At 44.9% G+C, this 21,271-nt stretch overlaps 2 protein-coding genes across 3 annotated transcripts in view; both read left to right on the top strand.

Annotated features, from left to right (window-relative positions):
* PRKCE (protein kinase C epsilon) overlaps positions 1-21,271 on the top strand; it is a 628,435-nt gene that overhangs the window by 336,201 nt on the left and 270,963 nt on the right. The gene's annotated exons all lie outside the window — the stretch shown is intronic.
* Positions 1-21,271, top strand: part of LOC135228697 (uncharacterized) — a 69,610-nt gene extending 48,339 nt beyond the window's left edge. The window contains exon 2 of the mRNA XM_064277141.1: positions 1-21,271. This exon is cut by the window's left edge and continues 28,154 nt beyond it. Within this exon, the coding sequence (XP_064133211.1) occupies positions 9,471-10,349 (879 nt within the window). The 5' untranslated portion in view covers positions 1-9,470 and the 3' untranslated portion in view covers positions 10,350-21,271.

Raw genomic sequence — 21,271 nt, 5'->3', positions numbered from 1 at the left:
CCTCTAGGGAAGGAGACAGAGGAGCAATGCATGAGGACAAGAAAGTGTCTTAGGTGCTCCCTAACCACCACAGAGAAAGTTAACTGCCCTCCCTAGAATGTAACCATTTCTGAACTTCTCCTTTAACTTCTGGACCACCTATGACATACACCTTCCCACTGACTGTCTTCATTAAACCCTTCCTCCAGTCCTGCCCCAGTCCCCCACTGTGTGGCCCATTCTCTACCTGGCAGCTGGCTGCCCAGAGCACCTCCAGCTCAGGTCTGTGCTTACCAAGAGGCAAGAGCCGCTCTTTAATAGAGATGTGCGAGCTGATCCCCCAGCTTGTGTTGCTAAGCAGCTGGCTTCTGGTTGCCTGGAGATTATCATGGAGTGGAGACTGCACAGTGCAAATGTGTGTATCTTATCCAGGTCCGGGATGTGCTTGAACGCTTAAGAGCCACAAAACCCTTCTATTGCAGCTCTGATTTTATGTCAAATCCCTGTAACTTGAGGGTATACCCTTCACGTATTAAAAAAAAAAAAGGAAAGAATAAATGCACAGAAGATCATGTTCTGATATCCCCGGGTTTACAGGGCTCCATTCTTTCTTCAGGATGTAAGGAGGGAGAAAATACCACACACCTTCTGTTAAAGCAGGACAAAGGAGAGAAACGGAAATTGAGCCTTTGTGTTCATAATAGAGGGGAGGAAAATTGTGTTTTGAATTTTCCTCAGAATGACTATTTATTTCTGTGGGGCAGAGGGGAGGGATAATTAAAGGAGTAGTACTCATTCAGTGGAGAACATTCCAGAAAGTTCCAGTGCGAGAGGCTGTGGCACTAAAAATCTTTTAGAAAATGCAGAAATTATAGGTCCCAGAACCCCTGGGCTGATATTTTAACATATTTACCTCTTTTTGAAGTTCTGATAGCTTTCAGAGCTGGAGATAGGAGGGCTGGATAATTTGGGAGGATTTAACAAGTCATTTTGGAGACAGGTGTGTGTGGGTGCCCAGAATAGTACCTGGTGGAGAAAGCCATCCACCCAACTCTCTGAGGCTCACAGGGTGGTATCTGGGGATCTGACCCCAGAGGGGTCCATATGTGACTCTGGTCTGTAAATCGTCATTTTCAGACCAACCATGGAGGTACAGGAGCCTGGGTGGCACGGTGGTTAAGAACTCAGCTGCTAACCAAAAGATCGACAGTTCGAATCCACCAGGCACTCCTTGGAAACCCTATGGGGCCGTTCTAATCTGGCCTATAGGGTCACCGTGAATCGGAACCGACTTGATAGCACCTAACAGCAACAGCAGCAATGGAGGTACAATGGAGCCCAGGAATACTTTCAGTTTCTACCAAACAGCCTAGGTTGGTTTTGGTTGCTTTTACTATGTTCTCAGCCCTGTTGTAGGTGCTGCTGTAGATAAAAGAATATTAAAAAGCAGTTACTGTACTGTCAAGTTGACTCCAACTCCTGGTGACCCTATGTGTTTACAAATAGAACTATGCTGCATAGGGTTTTCAGTGGCTGTGACCTTTTGGAAGTAGATCACCGGCCTTTCTTCCAAGGTACCTCTGGGCAGACTTGAACCTCCAACCTCCAGTTAGCAGCCAAGCACACTAACTGTTTGCACCACCCAGGGGCTCCCAGAGAGGTATAAAACGGATAATTTCAGCCCCCAAACTAGTTGAGAAGATCCCTGTAAAGCCATGTAGGCTAGTGAGTAATTAAGTGCTGACTTCTGTATCACAGACTTTGTGCTGGAGGGGTTCAGAGCAGGGAGTCATGTCTCAGGCTTCAAGGGGAAGGGGAAGGCTCCGTGGAGGTGGGCTGGGGCTGTTTTCTATAGCAGAGGGAAGACCCGTTGCCATTGAGTAGACTTAGAGGAAATTCCAGTCAGGGAGAGCCTTATAAGCAAAGGTGAAGTGGTTGGAGTGAGTTTGGCATGTAATAGGAGCGAGCAAAAACCATGCTGACCTGAGCTGAATGTTCTTTGGTGCAATGGGTAGTAGGAAAAAAAAAAAAAAAAATTTTTTTTTTTTTTTTTTTTTAAATAGGGAAGGAGGGGTTATTATAAGTTTTGAGAGGAGTGGCCAGAATAAATCAACATTGAAACAGGAGTTTGCTTTGTCCTAGGCTCTCTGGGTGCTGCCGACAGTTAAGTGCTCAACTACTAACCAAAACGTTGATGGTTTTGAACCCACCCCAGAGGTGCCTCGAAAGAAGGGCCTGGGAATCTGCTTCCAAAATATCATAGCTTTGAAAACCCTATGGAGTGCAGTTCTACTCTGTACCATATGGGGTCACCATGAGTCAGAATCGACTTATCAGCAACTGGTTTGGTTTTCGTTTTAGGCTCCTTGGAGATATTCAGGGAGAAGAGGAGAGAGCAAGAGTTCTCCCTCCGCAAGCCTTGACTCCCAGAACACCAGCGGACCCAACGCACAGGGCCACGCTTTCCCTTCTCCTCCTGTGGATTAAGACTGTCCAGAACTTCCACAGAAACCTCTCCTTGTGGGCGAGGAGAGGGCAGTAGAAGCCACCGTTCATCCCTGGCCTGGCCACTTAGTTGCTAAGTAATTCATTTCTTGATCTTTGTAACAAAGGGAAGCAAACATATTTTTGTTTGAGGAGAGGTAAGACAAACACATGCATTGCCAGAAGGAAGAAATCCTCAGGCCAAACTGGAGGCTTTCTTGACCAGGCCAGTGGTTTTTAAATAGGAAGATGAAGAGCTGAAGGCAGGGGAGACCTTAAGAAAACAATGATCCTTGGGGTCTGTTGAAAGGAAGCATTCTCCACTGTACGTGGGTGTTCTATGGAAGTAGGAGAGCAGAGAGGCTGGGAATGCAGGCTTCTGAGCCAGATGGAATCCAGGCTCTGCCACTTCCTAGCAGGGGGCCTTGGAATTGTTATTTAACTCATCAGGGAATTGAAGGTGCCCACCTCCCCACTTCATTGGGCTGTTGTGGTGCTTAAAGGGACTACCACACATAGTGTTTGGAACAGTGCTTGGAAAAGAGTTATGTACTCCGCAAATGTTTGAGGTGCTGCTGTCATATTACTGGCCTCAGACACAATGTTGAGACAAATGAGCACTTTAGCATATACTGGTTACAGCAACAAGTTCCACAGAAATGAACTTTTTGGAGAAGTGAGACTGAATGCCGAATTTGGACTGAGGGCAGGTATGGTGGGGAGTCCCTGGGTGATGCAAACAGTTAAGCACTTGGCTATTAACTGAAATGTTGGAGGTTCTAACCCACCCAGTGGGTACCTCAGAAGAAAGTCTTGGCAATCTGCTTCAGAAAAGTCACAGCCACAAAGACACTATGGAGTACAGCTCTACACTGAAAACACCTGGGGTTGCTGTGAGTTGGATGGAATCAACTTGATGGCCACCAGTTGCTGGTTATGGTGAAGGGCATGGGCAGAGAGCAAGCAGCAAAGCTCTGGGTGTCTCAGGCTCGCCAGCCAGCTGGGGTGTGGCCAGCTCTGAATCCAGAAGACCAAGAGACCAGCCTGAGGGCCCATGGCAGCCAGGGCTCAGTGAGGGAAAACCAAGGAACACCAGAGAGGGTCAGGGCAGGTGATGCTGGGCAAGGTAAAAAGCTCTATTGAAATATAACTTGTTGCTGTTAGGTGCCATCAAGTCAGTTCTGACTCGTAGTGACTATATGTACCACAGAATGAAACACTGCCCAGTCCTGTACCATTCTCATAATCATTGTTATGCTTAAGCCCATTGTTGCAGCCACTGTGTCAATCCATCTTATTGATGGTCTTCCTCTTTTTCGCTGACCCTCTACTTTACCAAGCATGATGTCCTTCTCCAGGGACTGATCCCTCCTGACAACATGTCCAAAGTATGTGAGAGGTAGTCTCACCATCCTTGTTTCTAAGGAGCACTCTGGCTCTACTTCTTCCAAGACTGATATGTTTGTTCTTTTGGCAGTCCATGGTATATTCAATATTGTACTCCAACACCACAGTTCAAAGGTGTCAATTCTTCTTCAATCTTCCTTATTCATCATCCAGCTTTCACATGCATAGGAGGTGATTGAAAATACCATGGCTTGGGTCAGGCGCACCTTAGTCTTCAAGGTGTCATCTTTGCTTTCCAACACTTTAGAGAGGTCTTTTGCAGCAGATTTGCCCAATGCAATGAGTCTTTTGATTTCTTGACTGCTGCTTCCATAGGTATTGATTGTGGATCCAAGTAAAATGAAATCCTTGACATCTTCAATCTTTTCCCTGTTTATCATGATGTTGCTTATTGGTCCAGTTGTGAGGATTTTTGTTTTCTTTATGTTGAGGTATAATCCATACAAAAGGCTGTGGTCTTTGATCTTCATCAGTAAGTGCTTCAAGTCTTCTTCACTTTCAACAAGCAAAGTTGTGTCATCTGCATAATGAAGATTGTTAATAAGTCTTCCTTCAATCCTGATGCCCCGTTCTTCATATAGTCTAGCTTCCTGGATTAGCTGCTCAACATACAGACTGAATAGGTATGGTGAAAGGATACCTTTCCTGACTTTAAACCATGCGGTATTCCCTTGTTCTGTTCGAACGACTGCCTCTTGATCTATGTCCAGGCTCCTCATGAGCTCAATTAAGTGTTCTGGAATGCCCGTTCTTCACAATGTTATCCATAATTTGTTATGATTCACACAGTTGAATGCCTTTGCATAGTCAATAAAACAGAGGTGAACACCTTCCTGATGTTTTCTGCTTTCAGCCAGGATCCATTTGACATCAACAATGAAATTCCTGATTCCACATCCTCTTCTGAAGCTGGCTTGAATTTTTGGCAGTTCCCTGTCGATATACTGCTGCAGCAGATTTTGAATGATCTTCAGCAAAATTTTGCTTGCGTGTGATATTAATGATATTGTTCAATAATTTCCACATTTGGCGGGATCACCTTTCCTGGAAATAGGCATAAATATGGATTTCGTCCAGTAGAATGGCCAGTAGCTGCCTTCCAAATTTCTTGGCATAGACGAGTGAGTCCTTTCAGCGCTGCATCTGTTTTTGAAACATCTCAGTTGGTATTCCGTCAATTCCTGGGGCCTTGTTTTTCACCAATGCCTTCAGTGCATCTTGGACTTCTTCCTTCAGTACCATTGGTTCCTACTCATACGGTACCTCCTGAAATAATTGAATGTCGACCAGTTCTTTTTGGTATAGTGACTGTGCGTATTCCTTCCATCTTCTTTTGATGCTTCTTGAGTGGTTTAATATTTTCCCCATAGAATCCTTCAGTATCGCAACTGGAGGCCTTAGTTTTTTCTTCAGTTCTTCCTGCTTGAGAAATGCAGAACGTGTTCTTCCCTTCTGGTTTTCCATCTCCAGGTCTTGGCACAAGTCATCATAACACTGTACTTTGCCTTCTTGAGCTGCCGTTTGAAATCTTCTGTTCATTGCTTACTTCATCATTTTTCCTTTCGCTTTAGCTACTTGAAGTTCAAGAGCAAGTTTCAGTGGCTCTTCTGACATCCATGTTGGTCTTTTCTTTCTTTCCTGCCTTTTTTAATGACCTTTTGCTTTCTTCATGTATGATGTCCTTGATGTCATTCCACAACCCATCTGGTCTTCGGTCGTTGGTGTTCAACGCGTCAAATCTATTCTTGAGATGACCTCTAAATTCAGGTGGAATATCCTCAAGGTCATACTTTGGCTCTCATCAACTTATTCTCATTTCCTTCAGTTTTAACTTGAACTTGCATATGAGCGATTGATGGTCTGTTCTGCAGTCAGCCCCTCGCCTTGTTCTGACTGATGATATTGAGCTCTTCCATCATCTCGTCCCACAGATGTAGTCTATTCGGTTCCTGTGTATTCAGTCTGGCAAAGCCCATGTGTATAGTGGCCATTTATGTTGGTGAAAAAGGGTGTTTGCAATGACGAAGTCGCTGGTCTTGCAAAATTCTATCATGCAATTTCTGGCATTGTTTCTATCACCAAGACCATGTTTTCCAACTACCAATCCTTGTTTCCAACTTCCGCATTCCAATCTGCAGTAATTATTAATGCATCCTGATTGCATGTTCAATCAATTTTAGACTGCAGAAATTGGTAAAAATTTTCGATTTCTTCATCTTTGGCCTTAGTAGTTGGTGAGTAAATTTGAATAATAATTGTATTAACTGGTCTTCCTTGTAGTCGTATGGATATTATCATCACTGACAGCGTGAAAATTCAGGGTAGATCTTGAAATGTTCTTTTCAATGATGAATGCAATGCATTTCCTTTTCAAGTCGTTTTTTGTTCCTGGCATAGTAGACCATATGATTGTCCGATTTGAAATGACCAGTACTAGTCCTTTTCGGCTCACTAATGCCTAGGATATCAACGTTTATGCATTCCATTTCATTTTTGATGACTTCCAATTTTCCTGGATTCATACTTCGTACATTCCATGTTCTGGTTATAAATGGATATTTGCAACTGTTTCATCTCATTTTGAGTTGTGCCACATCAGCAAATGAAGGTCCTGAAAGCTTGACTCCATTCACATCATTAAGATCGTCAACTCTACTTTGAGGAGGCAACTCTTCCCCAGTTGTAATGGATTGAATTGTGCCCCCCCAAAATTTGTGTCAACTTGGTTAGGCCGTGTGTGGTTGTCCTCCATTTTGTGATTTTCCTATGCGTTGTAAATCATAATCTCTGCCTGTGGTTAAAAGAATTAGGGTGGGATATAAAACTCTTGCTCAGGTCACTTCCCTGATCCAATGTAAAGGGAGTTTCCCTGGGGTGTGGCCTGCACCACCTTTTATCTCTCAAGAGATAAAAAGGAAGGGGAAGAGAGCAATAGGGGGTGGGAGGGAGCCTCGTACCACCAAGAAGGCAACGCCAGGAGCAGAGCCCCTCCTTTGGACCCAAGGTTCTTGTGCTGAGATGCTCCCAGACCAAGGGAAGACTGATGCATCACAAGGACCTTCATTCAGAGCCAACAGAGAGAGAAAGCCCTCCCCTGGAGCTGGCGCCCTGAATTCAGACTTCTAGCCTACGGCACTGTGAGAAAATAAATTTCTGTTTGTTAAAACCATCCACTTGTGGTATTTCTGTTATAGCAGCACTAGATGACTAAGACACCAGTCATATTTTGAGTGCCTTCCAACCTGAGGGGCTCATCTTCTGGTACTATATCAAACAGTGTTCTCCTGCTGTTCATAAAGTTTTCACTGACTAAATCTTTTCTGACATAGACAGCCAGGTCCTTCTTTTGTCTGTCTTAATCTGGAAATTCTGCTGAAACCTGCCTGCCATGGGTGACCCTGCTGGTGTTTGAATACTGGCCGCATAGCTTCCATAATCATAGCAACACCCAAGCTCCCAAAGTAGGACAAACTGACAGAGACATGGGGAGGGGGATATAACTTAAAAAGTAACTTACATACTATATAATTCACTCATTTAAAGTGTAATAATTCAATGTTTTAGCATATTCACAGATATGGGCAACCAACACCATAATCAATTTTAGAACATTTTTATCACCTCTACAAGAAACTCTGTACCCATTAGCTATCAGTTCCTATATCCACCCCACCCCAAGCAACCACTAATCTGCTTTCTGTCTGTAATTTCCCTAATAAAAAAAAAAAATAGATTCCCTAAATGGAATTTTATACTATGTTGTCTTTTTTGACTAGCTTCTTTTACTTAACATAATATTTTCAAGGTTCATCCATGTCGTAGCATGTGTCAGTACTTCATTCCTGTTTATGGCTGAGTAATATTCCAGTGTATGGATATATACCACATTTTGTTTATCCATTCATCTGTTGCTGGGTATTTAAGTTGTTTCAACCTGTTGGCTATTTGTGAATAATGCTGCCATGAACATTTGTGTACAAGTATTTGTTTGAACACCTGTTTTCAATTCTCTTGGGTATATATGTAGGAGGAGAATTGCTGGTTCATATGGTAGTTACGATAGTCCTGTGTTTAACTTATTGAGGAAGTACCAAACTGTTCTCCACAGTGGCAGCACCATTTTATATTTCCACTAGCAATATATAAGGGTTCTAACTTCTCCACGGCCTCACCAACACTTGTTGTTTTCTGTTTGGGATGTTTGTTTATTTTGTTTTTGGAGCCACCCTAGTGAGTACAAAGTGGAATCTCACTGTGGTTTTGATTTGCATTTCCCCCATGACTAATGATATTGAGCATCTCTTCATGTGTATGTCTTCGCCATTTGCATATCTTCTTTGAAAAAATGTTTAGTCAAGCCCTGTGTCCATGTTTTAATTGGGATGGTTGTCTTCTTTTCGTTTAAAGAGTTCTTTATATATTCTGGATACCAGATCCTTATCAGATATATGGGTAAGGTATTTGAAAGTATCCAGCCCTGCCTCAAGGGTCAGCTTGCTAAGTTCTTAAAGTAGGGAGAGAGACCTTGGAGCCTGACATCCAGCAACCAGGACTTGAGGACTATTCTTTAGGAAGTCCAGTTACTCTTTTCTGAGACTTGTGGCTTATACTGAAAGGTGAGGATTTTTTCCCTTCCCTTTCCCTATGAGCAGTTTGTCCTGATACGTATTTCACCTGCCTTCTCTAAGCACCTTGCATTTATATTATTAATTATTATCAGCAAGTATTTCCCGTGTACCTAACACACAGCCAGCTAGAGCAAAGGGCCCAAGGGAGAATTCTGAAGCATATAAGCTCAGGGAACTCCCAGGCTGGTACAGGATCCCTTGGCCCGAGGTTCCTCTGGTAAATGCTAAGATCTGTGATATCCATGACAGAAGGCTGCGGTCAGTCATTGTGGGCTGGGAAAACCTGGGCAGACTTCCAGCCACAGGTGGGCCTTCAGCTAGGACTTAAAGGTTTTACATCAGCAGTGATGGAGCAAACATCCTGGTCAAGACGCAGGGATACCCTGGGTAGGGTTCAGTGGGGAGGCAAGGCTATTTATAATTTAGGTGGGTGGAATCATATTGGGAGAATTCAGTGGGACAGAATACTAGAAGCCCCGGTGCCATCCCCTTGTGGTTGGGAGTTTCTAGAAGAATATCGTGCCACTTTCTCTTAACATCTCAGGAAACTGGGCACTTGCATCTCCCAGACTTCTGCAGTATAAATAACTAAGAAATTTTGAGAGATGACAAGGTTGGCAGGCATAAATTTTCAGCCTGCTGCTCAGCAGCCACGGAGTTCGCTGCAATGATATGCATGGAAACTTGTCTGGCTAATTTTGAATCTTTTCTCCAGGGCCCTCGCCGGGGCTGTGTGTGGTGGAGGGGCCTGGAATCTCCTCCTCGTTTCAGGGCAACCACCATACATAACCACATTCTTCAAAGTAAAGCCTGTGACAAATAAATTTCCATTAATCAGCAAGTCAGAAAGGAACTATTGAAACCAATGAGTTATGTGAGAGCCTACGTCCTAACAACCCTTTGTGGTGATGGTGGTTGTGGTGGTAGTGGTGGTGGCGATAGAGATAGTAGTGGTGATGATGGTAACGGGTGATGATCATGATGGTGGTGGTAATGATGATGGTAGTGGTGATGTTGGTGGCAGTGATGGTGGTGGTGGCAATTAAGGTGGTGACAGTAGTGGTAGTGGCAGTGGTGGAGGTGATGGTGATGGTAATGATGGTAGTAATGATGGTGGTGGTGATGCTGGTGGTGGTAATGATGGTGATGATGATGGAAGCGGTGATGATGGTGGCAGTGATGGTGGTGGTGGCAACGGTGGTGGTGACAGTAGTGGCAGTGGTGGGGGTGATGGTGATGGTGGTGGTAATGATGGTAATGATAATGGTAGTGGTGATGATGGTGGCGGTGGCAATGATACTGGTGGTGATGCCAATGATGGTGATGATGCTGGTGGTGGTAATTATGGTAATGACAATTGGTGGGAGTGGTGATGATGGTGGTGGTGGCATGACGATGATGGCGGCAATGGTGGTGGTGATGGTAGTGGTGATTGTGATGATGATGGTAATGATGGTGATGATGATGGTAGTGGAGGTGGTGACGGCGATGGTGGCAGTGATGCTGATGGAGGTGGTGATATGTGGCGATGGTGGTGGTTACAGCGATGGTTGTAATGATGGTAGTGATGATGGTAGTGGTGGCAATAGTGGTGGTAACAATGTTGGTGGTGGTGGTGGTGCTAGTAGAGACAGAAGTCATAGTTATGGCAATGGTGAAGGTGGTGGTGATGGTGGTTGTGATGATGGGAGTGGTGGTGGTGGTCACAATGATGACGATGGTCATGGTGGCAGTGGTGGAGGTGGTGGTGATGGTGGCAGTGATGATGGTGGCAGTAGTGGCGGGGGCAGTGGTGGAGATGGTGGTGACGGTGGTGGTAGCGATGCTGATGGAGGTGGTGATATGTGGTGATGGTAGCGGTGGTGGTTATAATGATGGCAGTGGTGGTGATGACGGTGGTGGTGGTGACAGTGGTGGTGGTATTGATGGTGGTGGTGGCGCTAGTCGAGGCAGAGGTGATAGTTACGGCCATGGTGATGGTGGTGATGATGGGAGTGGTGACAGTGGTGGGGGTAGTGGAGGTGATGATGGTGGTTACGAAGATGATGATGGAGGGGAGTTTGTACTTGCACGGTACTGACAGATTGCAAAATTCCTTCATACAGTCAGTTCATCTTATTTGCGCCTGAACAAAATTATGAGGCAGACAGGGCGGATATTGTTATGTTCAGTTGAAAGATGGAGGCTGAGATTCAGAAGGACTTGTAAGCCGTGCGTTCTTTGATCACACTGCTATGCCTCTTGTCAGTGAGTGTCAAATGAGTGGCACAGACAGCCGTGACTAAAGGTGTTCAGAGGAGAGCAGGGCTGCCGTGGGCCAGAGAACCCAGGAAGGGTTGCTGTGAGCAGAATTTGGGCTTAGAAGGATAGACTGCCAAGTAGGACAGTCAAGGGAGGGTATTAATGTGCATTTGAGTGTCTCTAAGTGTATGTATTGGGGAGTGTTGTCAGAGAAAAGGGGGATTAAAAAGTAAAGACATAGGTTACAAACTACCAAATGTAGGTGGATTTTCCTGGTATTGGAACATAGTAAAGGAAGGAAACTAGTAGTCATCCACTCTTTGGACGTGCCAGGCCCCGTGCTGGGCGCTTGCACATACATCATTTCACTTTATCCTCACAGCCTCCTTGTGAAGCAGGTATCATTATCTCCACTTCACAGAGTTAAAAACTGATGCAGAGCGGGAATGAACCCTTCCCTCAAGGTCACATAGTAAAGCCATGTGAATCCAGGTTTGTCTAAACCCCAGACGCCATAATGTCCTATAGTAGCCCAGTGCTCAGTCGGGCCCCTGGCATATGGAACACCAGTCATTAATGCCGGCCCAAAGCTGTGCAGCCTGGCCCATGTTACCCAGTTCTGAAGGTCAGAGGGAGGGGCGCCATCTCCAGAATTGTAAATCAGGAGGTCAGACTTGCCTCATAAAGGCTGGTACTGTACCATCTCCTGCAGTGGATTTGGGTATTTGTCTTCCCATTAAATAGGTAAGCATGTACCTACTCATTGGCAACGTTTGCTGACAATACAGCTTTTCTTTAGCTTGAGAAAGACTTTTTCATAGTGACTTCAGATAGTCTTTGAGATATCCAATGCTTCATTCAGATGTGTGCCTTCTGAGGTAACTGTTGCTTATTGTATAACCCTTACTATCTTGGACGCAGGAGAGTTGGGAGGACCAGGTAATGGTGAAGAATCCTAGTGTAGGTAGGCTTACCTGTTCATGAGCCAAGGCCCTTGGGAAGGCTGCCTGGCTTTTTTTGTATGTCCCCTCTCACCTTCTTCTAGGTTGCTGTAGTCTCTGGTGGTGTAAGTAACTGGTTCTAGAAGGACTTAGCCTATATTGGGACCTCTCGAAGGAGGTGGTTTAGCTCCAGTGACCTCTGCAAATTTTGCCTGAGGTAGGTGATCATGGATTATGGTTCAGATGCATAACAAAAAAGCTTTGCATTTGAATATAACTTTATCATTCCCTGGCCATAGTCCACTTCAGTCCCTCAGTACTCCTGTGTGTAGAAGAACCCATTGCCTTCATCAAGTCGATTCTGATTCATGGCGACCCTGTGTGTTTTATAGTAGAATGTGCTCCATAGAGTTTTCAATGGCTGTAATCTTACGGAAATAGACCACCAGGCCTGTCTCCCGTGGCGCCACTGGGTGGATTCAAACCACCATTCTTCCAGCCAGTAGTGGAGCACAAACTGTTTGTGCCACCCAGGGAACTGTGTATAGAAGAGAGGGCAGGTATATTTTTTTTTATTGTACCTTAGATGAAGGGTTACAGAGCAAATTAGTTTCTCATTAAACAACTAACACACATATTGTTTTGTGACATTGGTTGCCAACCCTATGACATGTCAACACTCTCCCTTCTCGACCTTGAGTTCCCTGTTACCAGCTTTCCTGTCCCCTCCTGCCTTCTATCCCTTGCCCCTGGGCTGGTGTGCCCATTTAGTCTCTTGTTTTATGGACCTGTCTAATCTTTGGCTGAAAGCTGAATGTCAGGAGTGATTTCAGTACTGGGTTAAAAGGGCATCTGAGGGCCATATTCTCAGGGTTTCTCCAGTCTCTGTGAGACCACTAAGTCTGGTCTTTTTTTGTGAATCTGAATTTTGTTCTAAATTTTTCTCCAGCTCTGTCCAGGACCCTCTATTGTGATCCCTGGCAGGGCAGTTGGTGGTGGTAGCCGGGCACCATCCAGTTGTTCCAGGCTCAGTCTGGTGGAGGCTGTGGTAGTTGTGGTGAGAGGGCAGGTATATTTTTAACAGGAAGATGCTGCTGCTGAGAGAGGTGAAGCACCTTCTCTAGAGCTGCAAAGGGTGAGTGCGGAGATGGGGTGAGGGCAGGTTTCCTCAGTCCACTTCAGGCTTTTTCCTGCCTCCCACCAATGGTCCTGATAAGCATTTTTCCTGGAAAGGCCTGCAACTTGAGAAAGTACTATAAGCACAGGGATTAGACTCTTCTGCAGATGATGGAGGCCCTGGAGCATTATGGAGGTGAGGCCCACACCTCAGTGGCTCAGCCGCAGGGGGGTATCAGGGGCTTCTCTGGGACTGCTTAGCTCCACCTGCCTTTGAGCTGTGATTCTTGTGTGCTTGTTGTAGGCGGAGCAGCCCTTTCCATATGCCTTGCAGATCAATTTGGGATTGTGTGTTCTGTTGCTTTCCCCTTTTAGAAGGGATGGATTTAGCCCTGGTATGCCAAATACAAACCCTCACTTCATCTGAGAGCTCTTTCCGTCCACCCTCCTCAGGCAGGCTATTTACAGACTCGGTGTGATCTCCTCGTCATTTCACCACGCGGGGTCGTCCGCCAGTGAATGAAAGTGAGGAAAGGCCCCAAGCCAGCGAGCTCGGGCAGATGAGCCTTACATAACACGTGCTAAAAATACGCAGCCAATTGGGATGGAAACGTGAAAAACGAGCCATGCTTCAGCCTGAGTCTGAGGTACCAGAGAGTAACAGGGGAGCCATTTCTCCCAGCTGAAGATGTCGGTAGATAAGTCACTTACTCTTGTTTGCACGCTCCATTTTTGTGGCCTTTTACAACAACGTATATGTCTGTTCCATTCCCGCTCATCCCCCCACAGGACTGAATTTAGGCAGCAGAAGCCAGGACAAAATGAGCATCGAAGACAAGGTGCAGAGAACTGCTGCCCCTTGAGGGCAGAAGGACAGTGTCTAGTTGGGTGGCCAGATGTTGAGATGGTAAATAAAGCTCTCATTTCTAACTTCTCCAAAAGCCAAACACTTAGAAGACTCAAGTTATCAAAATATTGTTCTTTCTGCCCTGGAAATTGGTTAACATTAGGGCTTTATTAAAGACCGTAGAGAATGCTGTTGTCTTCCAGCTTCATCCCCATCTTCCCCACTCCATCAAGTCCCCCCTCTCCTCCTCTTGCGCCTTCCAGCTCTCTTTTTCTCTTGGCTTCCTGCCCTCTGCCTACAGGCTGCTCAGACCTCCCTAATAGCACAGTGTTGTGTGTGATGAGAGTCTGGTGTCTGGATGTGCCATAGACAATGTGCAACATGAGGGCAGGTCCTGCTCTCACCCGCCATTGTGTTTCCCCAATGCCCAGCATAGTGCTTGGGCCAAGATGAGCACCAGGTCCTTGCTCATTGAAGCAACAAATGCGCAACCCAGAGGTGACGTGCTAGGGTTTCTGAGAAATACAGTTGAGAGATGAACCTGGCTCTCATCATTCAAGTCTGACGTTGGTCTCCTATGGCACTCAGAAGACACTTCCACGCAACTCATCGGTCACCTGATTGTTGTTCTGTGTGATACTCCATGATGAAGGCACAAAGGGTCTAAAGATAGCTGCACCAGATTGTCATGGAGTGAATTAGAAGTAGAGGGAGGTGAACATCAGTGTTAGAGAATCATAGGTCGAGAAGATGCTTGGAGACGACCTGGAACTACTTCACAGTTAAAAAAAGATGAAGAAACAGGGAGCCTAGGGTATCGAGAAAGTTTGACCTCAATTACAAGGTTAGTTAGCGTCAGATCCAGGACTCTGCCTGGTGCCTCACGGAGACGCTCAGTAAATCCTACAAACCTACACACAGAACGTCTCCCAAATCCTAGTTCAGAGCCCTTGCCAGACACCCCCTGTCCTCGCTGCTGAGGATGGCAGCAGCCATGGATCCATGACACAAGGCAGCCTTCCCACACACGGAGCTCCAAGGAGGCTCCCTCTGCCCACCTTCCGGCTTGAACGCCTGCGTTTAGACTGTGTGGACAGCAAGGCACTTGCAGTTACTCCGTAACGAACTTTGCTGCCTCATGGCTGGGGAACAAATCACCACCACGCTCACGGCTTATTCCATCTAGAATCCACTTAATGCGTCTATCTGTGGCTGCAAAAGGGAGTTCTGATAATGTACATTGGTGCAGCTGCTAGGGAAAACAGCTAGACAGTCCCTCAAAAAGTTAAACATAGAAGTATTATATGAGCCAGCAATGCCAGCCCTAGGGATGTACCCGTAAGACTTGAAAGCAGGGATTCAAACAGATACTTGTATACCAATGTTCACTGTAGCTCTATGTACGATAGCCGAAAGGTGGGAACCCAAGTGTCCATCAATGGATGAACAAAATGTGCCACGTGCACCCAGTGGAATATTACTCTGCCATGAAGAGAAATGAAGTCCTGATACATGCTGTCACGTGGATAAACCTTGAAAGCATTATGCTGAGTGAAATGAGTCAGACATAAAAGGACCGTATGATTCCATTTATATGAAATATCTAGAACAGACAAATGCATAGAGACAGAGAGTAGGTGAGGGGTTATTGTGTTGGATACTGAGCTTCTGTTTGGGGTGATGAAAACTTTTACAAATAGGTAATGGCAATGGTTGCAGAACATTGCAAATGTAATTAATACCACTAAATCGTGCACTTAAAAATGGTTAAAATGACAAATTTTACATTATATACGTTTACCACAATAAATAACAAGCATACAGAACAAACAAAAAGGGAGTCCAGGTGACAGGCCAGAAAGACATGCTGAGCAGGCCCCCAGAGCAGGCTTCAGAGGTTTGAGGGGATGTGGCATGGGGCGGTGCCGTGATGCTTCCTGCTGCCTTCTCTGCTGAGGATCAGAACTGTACACGGGTTCGTTGTTGTTCGGTGCAATAGAGCTGATTCCAACTCATAGAGACCCCATGAGACAGAGTAGAACTGCCCCATAGGGTTTTCTTGACATAATCTTTACACAAGCAAATTGCCTGGTCTTTCTTCCGTGGAGCCACTGGGTAAGTTCAAACTGCCAACCTTTCAGTTAGCAACTGAGCACTTATGTGTTCGTGCCATATGGGATTTAGGACAAGGCAACGATCTGACTTTCCTGTGTGCTGTTGGGCACACAATTGTGTCATACCCCCATTTCCTCAGCTATATCTTACGTAATTTATTTCATCCTTACACCATCCCAGGAGGTCGCTACTTCCCCACTTCACAGATGCAAAGTTGAGGCCAGGGACATTGCATAACTTGCCCAAGATCTGCCTTGCTTCAAAGCTCAAGCTGTTTGTTGGCTATAAAGTTGACCCCTACACTGGGCCTTTTTTTTTTTAGTTATTTTTTTATTGTACTTTAGATTAAGGTTTACAGAACAAATTAGTTTTTCATTAAACAATTAATACACATATTGTTTTGTGACACTGGTTGCCAACCCCATGACATGTCAACACTCTCCCCTTCTCAACCTTGGGTTCCCCGTTACCAGCTTTCCTGTCCTCTCCTGCCTTCTCCCCCTTGCCTCTGGGCTGCTGTGCCCCTTTAGTCTTGTTTTGTTTTTATGGGCCTGTCTAATCTTTGCCTGAAGTGTGAACCTCAGGACTGAATTCAGTACTGAGTTAAAAGGGTGTCCAGGGCCATACTTTTGGGGTTTTTCCAGTCTCTGTCAGACTAGTGAGTGTGGTCTTTTTTTGTGAGTTAGAATATTGTTCTACATTTTTCTCCAGCTCTGCCTGTGACCCTCTATTGTGATCCCTGTCAGAGCAGTCAGTGGTGGTAGCCGGGCACCATCTAGTTGTGCTGGATTCAATCTGGTGGAGGCTGTGGTAGTTGTGGTCCATTAGTCCTTTGGACTGATCTTTCCCTTGTGTCTCAGGTTTTCTTCATTCTCCTTTGCTCCAAATGGGGTGGGTCCAGTGGAGTATCTTAGATGGCCACTCACAAGCTTTTAAGACCCCAGACGCTACTCACCATAGTCGAATGTAGAACATTTTCTTTATAAACTGTGTTATTCCAGTTGAGCTAGATGTTCCCTGAGACCATGGTTCCCAGCCCTCAGCTCAGTAATTCAGTCCCTCAGAGAGTTTGGATGTGTCTATGGAGCTTCCATGATAAAGTTGCCCCTTGACAGATGTTCTAATATTTGTCGTAAGTCCCTACATTAGATTATAACACATTTCATTGATAATATCACTGTAATATGATTTAAGTATGATGGTGTATTCTTATTAAACCACTGGTTTGGGTACTCAGGATGTGCCCGGCCCTGTGCGAGGTGCTGTGATTTCCAGCGGCGATATTACACCAGGGTTCCTGCCTTCAGGAAGCCTATAGTAGAGGTGAGCGCCCGCCGGACATCTCAGCATCAGAACAAGGTGCCATGTGATTAGGTGCCAAGACAAATGGCAGATGCTCTAACAGCACCTGCTGGTGCCATCAGCCTATTGACCTAAAATTTCCTCTCTCCTCAATGACTCCCCGATGGTAAATTACACTCTAGCGGAAGCCGCGGGCATTATTTGGCTTCATCATTGTTCCATTAGGGATTAGCTTCCCCACACTCTCGTGTCCTAAATATTCTGTAACTGGATCCTTCAGTACATACAATTCCGCATATAAGGATTTTATTATTGTATGTAAACTTTTTAAAGTAGCATATACACACACACAAAAATGCGCGTATCAATATAAGCATAAACCAGTTACCCCTCTAGCTGATTCCAACCCATGATGACCCCGTGTGTGCCAGAGTAGAACTGTGCTCCGTAGGGTTTTCAATGACTGGTTTTTCCAAAGTAGATTGCCAGGCCTTTCTTCTAAGGCACCTCTGGGTGGACACAAACCTCCAACCTTTTGGTTAGCAGTCGAGTGCTCTAACATATTGCACTACCCAGGGACTCCAGTATGCATAAGTGTGTTGCTGTGTGCCATCGAGTCGATTCCGACTCAAAGAGACCCTATAGGACAAAGCAGAACTGCCTCATAGGGTTTCCTAGGTTGTAATTTTTATGGGAGCAGGTCGCCAGGTCATTCCTCCTTGGAGCCACTGGTGGGTTTGAACCACTGACCTTTCTGTTAACAGCTGAGCACTTAACCATTGTGCCACCAGGGCCCCTTGTATAAATGTACAGCTCACCAAATTTCCACGAAGCAAATACACCATGTGACCAGCATCAGATGAAGAAATAGAGCGTGGCCAGCCTCGCAGAAGCCCCTCATATTCCTAGCCACTACTGCCCGCCTCTTGACTGCTAAGGGCACAGATTAGTTTTGCTTGGTTTTGAATTTTAAATAAATGGACTCATACGGTGTATATGCTTTTGTGTCTGGTTTCTTTCATGCAACATCATGTTTATGAGCTTCATCTGTGCTTCTGTATGTAGTTCATAATTTGCTGATTCTCATTGTTCTGTAGCCTTCCATGGTGGGACTATACCACAATTTACCTACCCAATCTATTACTGACGGGCATGAGGTTGTTTCCATTTTTAGGCTGTAGGAACCATGTTGCTGTGAACATTCTAGTTTGTGTCCTTTGGTGAACCAACCTACACACTGGTGTTAGATGCATATGTACCAGTGGGATTTCTGGGTCCTAAAGCTGCAGGCGTTCAGCTTCCGTAGATACTGCAGTATATACACCAGCAGCATCTAAGAGTTCTAGGTGCTCCACAACCTTGACGAAACTCCATATTGTTCCTCTTTTTTTCCGTATTTTGCTATTCTGGTGAGTGTGTGAGAAAGTGTCATTCTGATTTCAATTTGCATTTCCCTGCTGACTTTATTTATTTCTTTATTTTTTAATATGTGTATTGGCTATTTGGATATCTTCTTTTGTGAAGTGCCTGCTCAAGTTGTTTAACCATGTTTTCTATTACACTGTCCACCTTTGTCTTATTGATTTGTAGAAGGCCTTTATATATTCTGGATACAAGTCTTTGTTGGATATATGAAATTCAGTTATCATCTTCCAGTCTGTGGCTTGCCTTTTCACTCCTTAAGGGTACCTTTTGAAGAATAAAAGTTCCTGTTTTAATGTCCAGTTAATCTTTCTTGTTCGTTGTTTTTGGTTAGCACTTTTTGTGTTTAATAAAGCTTTGCTTACTCAGAAGTCATGAAGATTTTCACCTACGTTTTCTTCCAAAAGCTGTGTTTCTTTACCTTTCAGCTAATGTAACTGCCTTTTTAAATTGGGGTGGTTTTTGACCCAGCGGAACCGGCCTCACTGTAGCACTAACCCAGTGAAATCATGTTTACTTTGGGCAGTGGTAACACGGTTCCGCAGGACCGTCAATGACTGTAGACTCTCCCTGCTTCCAGTACCATATTTGTTTTCTGGAGAATTGCATGTAAATTATAGCCAATGAATTCATCTACGCTGTAAATACTGAGTCTGTGACTTTTCAGACATTTCCACCCAAAATTCAGGAGGTGTTCCTTAACTGACTGTACTCTGACTTGCTAAATTAACTCTACCTGGTGGTTCGGTGGTAGAATTCCCGCCTTCCATGCAGGAGACCTTGGTTCGAATCCCAGCTGGTGCACCTCTGTCTGTCAGTGGAGGCTTGGTGTTGCTATGATGCTGAAAAGGTTTCAGCACAGCGAGGCTTCGCTAGACTAACACAGACTAGGAAGAAAAGCCTGGTGACCTACTTCCAAAAATCAGCCAATGTAAACCCTATGGATCACAATGGTCCAGTCTGCAACTGATCATGGGGTGGTGCAAGACCAGGCAGTGTTTTTGCACCACTGTCCATGGGGCCGTCATGAGTTGGGGCTGACCCGACAGCAGCTAAAAACAATGTCATCCATTCCCCCTGACTGCTGCTCACAGCACGCACGACAGCTCAGCAGACAGTATAGCAGCCTACGTTCTAGAACGCTGTGTACTTGTTTCCATCATTCTTGTTGTCTATTCATCAGCTCACTTGTGTTTGTTGTTCTTATCGTTGTAATTACATAATTTTGATTAAATATTATTGACACTAATGAAATATGAGTGTGAAAAGCAAGTTTCTGTGAAAGCTAAGTTGAACATTTTGGAAGGAGTCAATAAAGATGAGTTGCTAATAAAATTATTATTGAATTATGTGTAAGAGAGAAAAGAATAAAATCCTGGGGGGAGGGGATGGAACAATAAAGCTCTAAAAAGATTCTGAATTCAGACTGCTTCATCAATATCTTTAAGGTTTTGCTCCACAATAAAGAAACTGGAAATCATGTTGTTGTTAGTTTCTGTATAGTCAATTCCGACTCACGGTGACTCCATATGACAGAGTAGAACGGCCCCATAGAGTTTTCTAGGCTGTAATCTTTATGGAGCAGATTGCTATGTCTTTCTCCCTCAAAGCCACTGGGTGGGTTCGAACCACCGACCTTTCTATCCCAGGACTCAAAACGGCAACCATACCTTACACACACTCAATGACTCAGCATACATTCAGGAAGTACCTGGGCCTTGAAAGGGTTAAAGAAAAGACCTTGGCCTTACATTACTGGCAAATGAGTGTGTATATATTTGTTTTCAGATAAATAGGGTTTAAGTTGGAATGTATGTTGTCATTTAAAATATTTAAAGTATATCTTAGTTTTTCATGATTGTCTGCTTTAATTGACTTTTTATTAACCCAGCACTGTTCCACTCACCACAGATAAGAGGGGCAGAGAGAACTGAGACCCTATCCCTGGGAGCTAGCCTTAAGCTAGGAAGTTCTTGGAAATACCGTTTTATCTTAAATACTAACAATTTAAGTCCTTCAAAATTTGCATTCTACTGTGTATTTAAAAAAAATAAAATAAAATCATGGTTTTCTTTTTGAAAATCTTCCAATAAAATTATGGCTTAGCTTAATTCTTCTGAGATAGGAGTTTGGTCATTGATTTATTTATTTTTAATTTCATTTATTTTTTTATTGTGCTTTAAGTGAAAGTTTACAAATCAAGTCAGCCTCTCATACATAAATTTATACAGACCTTGCTGTGTACTCCTCGTGGCTCTCCCCCTAATGAGACAGTCCACTCCTTCTCTCCACCCTGTATTCCCGTGCCCATTCAGCCAGCTCCTGTCAGGAGTCTGGTCGTTTGAATCATCTCCATCTATCTGATGCGCAGGGCTGACTTTTGGATCCATCGTGCACTTTAAGGCTGCCGGCCTGTGTGCTGGAGCCCCGGACACTGGTGATGCTGGGTGTTTGGGGCTCTGAGGCAGCCTTCTGTCTGTCCCCTGGGGCTCCCATATGTGGTGAGAAGGAGGAGGCGGCCTGTGGGTCTGGGAGTTAGCACTGCCTGTTTGGGAGCCAGCCTGTTGCCCTGCATCTGGGGCGCAGAGGCTGCCCCTGAAGACCAGCTTGCCTTTCAGGCCAAGGACCCATGGTGACCCACCTGGGGGGACAGGCTGTTGCTTCAGCCCCCCCCCCACCTGCTGTCTTTCAAGACCCTCCTTTTAGGTTATCCATTTGCCCCCTGGTGACAGGGTGGAGGCTATTTCATTTGTAAATTGGGCTTATTTATTCACTTCTCCCCTTACCCT

The sequence above is a fragment of the Loxodonta africana genome, chromosome 26 (assembly GCF_030014295.1).
Source record: "Loxodonta africana isolate mLoxAfr1 chromosome 26, mLoxAfr1.hap2, whole genome shotgun sequence".
Lineage (NCBI taxonomy): Eukaryota > Metazoa > Chordata > Mammalia > Proboscidea > Elephantidae > Loxodonta > Loxodonta africana.
The sequence above is the reverse complement of the archived record's forward strand: the minus strand, read 5'-3'. Positions and strand labels throughout refer to the sequence as shown.